This window comes from Nesoenas mayeri (genome assembly GCF_963082525.1).
Source record: "Nesoenas mayeri genome assembly, chromosome: 1".
Taxonomy (NCBI): Eukaryota; Metazoa; Chordata; class Aves; order Columbiformes; family Columbidae; genus Nesoenas; species Nesoenas mayeri.
Window position 1 is genome coordinate 67,108,746 of NC_137541.1, and position 6,847 is coordinate 67,115,592.

At 37.4% G+C, this 6,847-nt stretch overlaps 1 protein-coding gene across 5 annotated transcripts in view; it reads left to right on the top strand.

Moving 5' to 3' along the window:
- Positions 1-4,347, top strand: part of BICD1 (BICD cargo adaptor 1) — a gene marked incomplete at both ends in the record, with an annotated part of 176,428 nt that extends 172,081 nt beyond the window's left edge. For 4 of the 5 annotated variants that reach the window (XM_080342401.1, XM_080342403.1, XM_080342402.1 and 1 more), the window contains one exon: positions 3,385-3,472. In XM_080342401.1, coding sequence (XP_080198527.1) covers positions 3,385-3,472 — 88 coding nt within the window. Of the gene's footprint in view, positions 1-3,384 lie in introns of all 5 variants that reach the window. The other variant, XM_080342400.1, reaches the window with a different exon arrangement.
- Between the last annotated feature and the right edge of the window lie 2,500 nt (positions 4,348-6,847).

Below are 6,847 nucleotides of genomic sequence, written 5' to 3' on the forward strand. Positions count from 1 at the left end.
GTGTGCCCAATAGCTCAGCCCCAGGACCTGCTGCCATAATCACCTAAACTGGCACACAAGGTGCATCTCCTGTCGCCTGTCACTTGGTGATTCTCATGTAGTTTTTGTTTACATACTGCTACAGTAATCTGCATTAATGGACTGGATATATCGTGTTTCTGAAGAGAGGATGGTATAACATTAGAGTTTTAGGATAAGCTTCAAATCTACTGGAACTGCAGGTGATGGGTATATATACATTGCCACAAAAGTGTCTGATAACCTTGTAATTTTTTTCTCTTCCTAATACTTATTATTGATCAAAATGGGAGTGGCAAGACAAAGTTTTATATTTCTTCTGTGCATAGAAAAGTGCTTATATTTCAAAGTGAGAAGAACGGCAGAATTATAATAAAGAGAAAACAAATGTCGTTCTAAGCACAGCGCTTCCTAATCTGAGAATAGTCTGGGATAGTTTGTATTACAGTATTTGCAGTCAGGGCTGACTTTGTACTGAAGGTCATGCCAAAGCATTATTATGGTTTTGCATATTTGTGTAGAGGAGAATATTCAGTGTCTGAAAGAGGTCCTCTTTCAGGCCACTGCTGTATGTAACTAGTCTTAACTGTGGCCATTTCCTCACCAGTCCTCTCCTTCAGAGCACAAACATCTTGCGTTGCTTATTTTTAAAGCTGGGAAGGAAGTCCCAAAGGACACACACATTTCTGCTAATGAACAAGGAAAATGTCTGTTGAGTTTCTTTCTAGCAATTGCAGAAGTTCTTTTTACAAAGAAATGGGCCAGCAAGGGATGAGAGTAAGGCAGCCTTCATAGGGTAATATAACCTCTCTGTCTTCTCCAAATGTAATGTTGAAGTTCTAATTCACTTTTATTTCTCTGAAGGACTTAAGACTAGTGCTTCTCCTAAGCCTACCTTGAAAACTTAGGAGATTCTGAAGCCAGGAGCTGACTCTTTATGAGTGGCTAAGTTTGAGAGCAAATGCAGGCCTTTTGGGTCCATATGCAGTCACTCGTGACACAGACTCTTTTGAGTGGAGCAGGCAAAGAACTCACTCAGATCCCTCTTTAGATGGTCTATCTGCATATGGCAGAATATGGCAGAAGAAAAAGACAGTTACAGCCATGGAAAAAATTACTTAGAGAAGACAGTTCTGGTGTCTTCTCAGAGTGCTTGATTGAACAAGTCCAGCTACTAAGAAAATATTTTAGATTCAATATATATGCCTAGATGCTTAGAGGTGGACTATATGTAACTAGAGAAGTCATAGTTCATAACACTAAACACTTTGGGACTGACCTACTTGGACAGCTGAGAACAAGACAAAGCTTGTGAGATCCTGAGCTTCTGTAACCTGCTCTCACCAGCCATTTTGCAATCAGGAGACTCATCTTCAGGAGCATTAATGTGAAATAGAATCTAACTTAAGAAATGCAAGTCTATGATCTTCAAATAAGCCCAGAGGTGCAAGGACTGTAGCTCCTGCTGAACTATATTATCTGTGGGTTTATGGTCATAGTCTCCTAGGCTTCTCTGATTGGAAAATACGTACATTGCCATCTACTTTCTTAATGGTGGTGGTACACACTTGTTTCTGTATTTGAGCAAACCACAATGTCATTTCTTTGTTTCCCTAAGGAAATGCTATATGTGGAACTACAGACATTTTCAGTACTGCTGGCATTTCCAGTGACAGATATTCAAATAGCTCTGGCATTTCAAATTGATTCATTTCCAGCAATAGACTAATTGCATTCCTTCAGCCAACACTCCAATAGTCTGTGCTGCAGAGATAATATATAACAACACATTCTCTAAAGAAGGAAAATGGAAAAGGCAAATTTTCTTGAAGACAGGCTTGTGCTTCAGCATAAATCACACTGATGAGCTTGGAAAAACTTCAAGACTGCAGGATATTTGAAGGATTAGGAAAAAAACTCTTTACAGACACATTAAAGAACTGTTTTGGTGGTGGTATTTTTGGTTTGGTGGTGGGGTTTTTTGTTTGTGGGGTTTTTTTTGTTGTTGTGGTGTTTTGTTTGCTTGTTTGGGTTTGTTGGTTGTTTGGTTTGTTTGTTTTTTTTATAAATTGCATTTACTTGCATTATATTTTGGCATCTTGTTTTGCCACCTGCTTTCCTTGACAGTTTAATGTCTGTCACTCAGCTTGACGTTGGCAAGATGAGTTGAAGTTCACCTTTTTAAAACAAGACAAGCCAAGGCTCAAGAATCATGTGGAACTCGCTAAACCTGTGCCTGCATTGCCTGCTGCAGTGTAGTGTATGTCAGAGCTGACAAACTCATTTTCACTGGGGGCCACATCAGCCTCGCAGTTGCCTTCAAAGGGTCAAATGTAATTTTAGGACTGTATACATATATTTGGCCCTCTGAAGGCAAGCGTGAGGCTGATATGACTTCTGATGAAAATGAGTTTGACACCCCTGGTGTAGGGTACTGGGCTGCCTTTAAATGAGCAAACCTGAGTATCTGAAGCTTTTCAGCAGTAGCATCTTGGGACTCTGCACCAAGAAGTGGGGTGTGTTTGTACCAGCTGCCCCTTCTCTTTCTGCTGCCACTGCTAGGCTGCTACTCCAGCCCCACCTGGTTTGCTGAAAGGTAGTTCAGACCTCTCTGCATTATATGACAGTGTACACTATAAATGCACATTTACAGGCTTAAGGGTTAAATTGTTACCACACAAAGTGTACAAGAAAAAGAGTCAAATGACAAAAGTATATGACAGAAATGAAAAGGACTCAAAGAGCACATTAAAAACAAACAAACAAAAACCACAACAAACAACCCACAAATAATTCCCACCCTTTGAAAGTGTTGATTACAGAAAATGTAATGCTTATGTTGCCTGATGAGGAAGGTTACACTGTATTTGTATGAATGTATTAGTAAATAGGTCCTATTCAGTAAGTGATCACGTTTTCACAAAGTGATGAAACCTGATTTCCAGATTGGCACTGTCCTTCATTTCAAACAATTAATCAGTTGCAAATAGAAAAATTTTTATGCTCACAGATTGGCACCTGTAAAAATGGCAAAGATGGCACCTGTATTTTGTCCTTCAAATTTGCTCCCACATTTCGCACAAACATTCGCTTCTCCATGCAGCATTTTTCATCAGAGCATGCAAACAGCAATTGTGTGCGTGAACTGGCAAACAGAATATCTGTGGCACTTAATGTATGCATCCAGGTGTCACTGAATATGTGCATACTGAGGATTTTTTTAATGTATATTATCTGAAGATACAGATTTAGAGATGAGGTTTAATCCCCTTTTAAAGCTTGTTTCCAGCCCTCTACTCTTTACATGCATCTAAAAAGTTTGCCATGTATTTTAAGAGCTTTTTCTCTTGTCTCTTTAATTTTCAGTCCTAATGCTCTTCCAGAAGAGCAGCCACATTCCAGCTCTCAGTGTGCCCCTCTCAACTGTCTCTCTAAGCCTCCTCCTTACCCCTAATCTTCATATGCAACGTAAGAGAAAATGCAAACGGAGTGGAGTTCACGCAACAAAGGTTGGGGTTGTTCCCAGCAAGCGGGTGGACAATCCTGCCTTGTTGCTGCACCGACAAGTCTGGATTCATATCCCCTGCTTTGGCGACCGAGGGAAGGTTGAGAAGAAGAATACAAAGCACAGAGCCCAACCTATCAAGAAGACTTTTTATGGTTCCTCTGATTGTATTCAAACTTTGCTATCACAACTAAAGTGTAATGAAATTTAACATCTCGACAAAAATGCTCCTCCCAGCTGCTTGGCTTTACCTCTGAAATAATGAGAGACTTAAGCCAATATTAAAAAAAAGTATGTTACAAAAATCCTACCCTCACAATCCTCTAAGTTCAGCCATAGGAGCCAGTTCAAATTTCCTTTTGTCATTAAGAGTGTGATATTTATTACTTACTTTATTTGCACCAGAATTTTGTGTTTATAAAATAGTCTTTTTTTTTTTTTTTTTCTTTTTTTTTTGGTGGGAGTTGTATTTAATTGATTTAATTTAAAATAAATATAAAAAAAAAAGCAGAAATAGCTTAAGTGAAGAATGACTTTGTTAATATTAAAAGAGGCTTGTTGCATTGGCCAGCATATGGCCAATTTTTATTGCACAAAAATGTTGGAAATGGGTTGAATTGGAATGTTAACAATGACTGTATATTTTGCTGCTGCACTGATATTGTTTATGCACTTATTTTTTTTTAAATTCCTATTACACTAGCTTCTGGTTTTGTTCTAGCTCTTCACTGAAAGATAATTATTAAGCCTAAGAAGGAGATGAAAGGATGATGTATTGATTTGTTTTCATTTGTTTGCTTGCATCATAATTACATTTTTGCGTTTCAGACAAGTAGATGAATTGGTGCTGTTTTTTGGGGTTACTTTCTATTTAGTATCTGAGAAAGAAAAATCTAAACCAAGTAAAATGTTGTGTGCTAATTAAAAACATTCTTTCCTCCCACTCCCATATTCAGGATACTGGTTCGCGGCCTTACCGTGAAAGGCTAGTACGAATGAAGTAGTAAGCATTTTGTATGAAGCATTCTGTGGTGACAGAACTCATGCAGGTAGGGTTAATGGTGTGGATCTAATCTAGCAGGACTTTACTGTAGTGCATTTTTTTCCTTGCCAAATATCAATAGACACAGAACCTTAGCTCATGTCAGTTTATGACAAATACTCAGGTGATCTACGCTACACAGACTCTATCGCAACAGTGCACAGTGTTCCTAGTTAAAGATTCTTTCCTGTAAAAGCTGAGTAGGTCTGGGGTTTTTTGTTTTATTTTTTCTTAATGTAGAGGATTTCAGAATAAAATCAAGGATAGCAGAATTTATTTTGCACAGTACCTGACAGCAAGGCAAGTGGCTAAGTAGGAGGTCACAGTTCAGCATCTCTGGGCTTCCCATCTGGTCATCAGCTAGAAAACAAGGCTGCAGTACTGCCTACCTGCCTACTTGTTGGTAATTAGCAGACTCCTTGCTTTGTCAGGTGGCCTTAATTTAATTACAGACGAAAGGCTTAGATATTTCCATGCCTTTATTCCTTCTCTGCAGCATACGTATGACCTACAAGTGGGAAACACAGTACAGCCTAAGGTATAGAGCAGCCAGGGAAAAAAATTTGCTGCTGCAGATGTGGTTGGAATAGTTCTTTCATATTCTGCCTGAATCTGAGAAAATGAAGTCAGTCTGCTGTTAGTAACAGTGCTTACCAAATATTACGATACACAAAACATCAGCAGAGGAAAGAATCGGTGACCACTCAGTGTGCCTAACAAATCATTCTTACCATAGTACCAGTAACGAAGGTGCTGTAAATAGAAATACTCTATGTCATCAACCGTGTATGTCGTGTAACCTTGGCAAAGCAGCTGAGCTATTGTAACAAAACATTCAGAGGTGGAAAAAAATAGGAACAAACTGACATCCAGTTTTGATCAGATCAAACAGACAACACTTGGCAGTGTTTCAAGTTTGGTTTTCATGCAGTTTGCATGCTTCTTGTAAACATTTACATTACTATTCAGTATCATACTTGATGTATGTGTTGTCATGTCATAGAAAAGCCCAGTAAAAACTTGTTCAGCTCTATCATACTGTCTGACACTGAGATTAGCTGCTATTTTGAGTTTTTATTTGAAAAAACAAACAAACCAAACCAAAACATTTTGTCTGAGACAAATGCTGCCTTCAAAAAGCATCTCGGAATTCCTGACTTTGTCAAACTGGTGTATGAATATTGTACAGTGGCCACGTCCGTGTCCAACAAAGACAGCTACTGTATATTGTTAAAAAGAAAAAGAAATCACATTGCATTTTGAATACAGTTACTGCAAGTTGCACTTGGAATAGTTTTTCCTATTTTCATATCCAAATCAAGCAGATTTTCCCTGAATTTAAGTTAAAAAACAAAAAAAATCAGTGAAATACATTTCCTTTCTATATAGATACGAATTTATTGGAAAAAAAAGTTATATCAGGACAGTTGTTTAGAAACATATTTGTTTCCAGTTGTGATTTGCAGAGCAACTGTGGGAAATCGAAACATTGTACTGGTGTGTCCACGTGGATCCACAGTTATGGAGCAGCATCCAATGGTATGGAAATTGTGAACCTGTTTTATAGAAATAAATGGGTTTATTCATTTTTTTTATTCTCTCAAGCTTTAAATTCTTCGTTTCTAAGTTTTTAATTTACATTTTTTAATATGTAATTAAACTTGAGTGGTGGAAATATAAGAGAACTAGGAAAAAAAAACACTTAGATGTACAAATAGCTGTAGTTATCGCATTGTAAGTTATAAAACGGTGTAGGTCCCTGGGACAACTTTTGTCAGTTAACCAGTACAAAATAAAATATGTATCTTGAACTTCAGATGATAAACTCTTCTTTGTTACATAGTGATTGATAATGTATAACTGCGTGAGAGATTTTGTAGGAAATATTTAAATGCAGACCACAAAAAAAAAAACAACTGTTTTTAAGGGTTGCAAAATATTATATTTTGCCCATTTATAATTAATTTATATCTATTCTGATTTGTAAAGATTAAGAAAAAAATGATACTTGTGTTTGTAAGGGTTGAGTATACTCAGAAACCCTGAAATGTGTCCTGCACAGTAAAGGAGCAATTCCAATCGTGCTCTGACTTTTGTATCTGAAATGCAGGTTTTTTTTCTCGATGATGGCCTTGAAATTTCTTTGGATTTGGAATAGCCTATTCAGTCCTGGAGCTTTTTGGTTTGGGTTTTATTTTCTGATGTATTGAAAAAATATTCCTTAGTCAGTGAAATGATCCACTTCTAGAAATTCAGTTTATTGGAAATGTATGGGAAAAAAA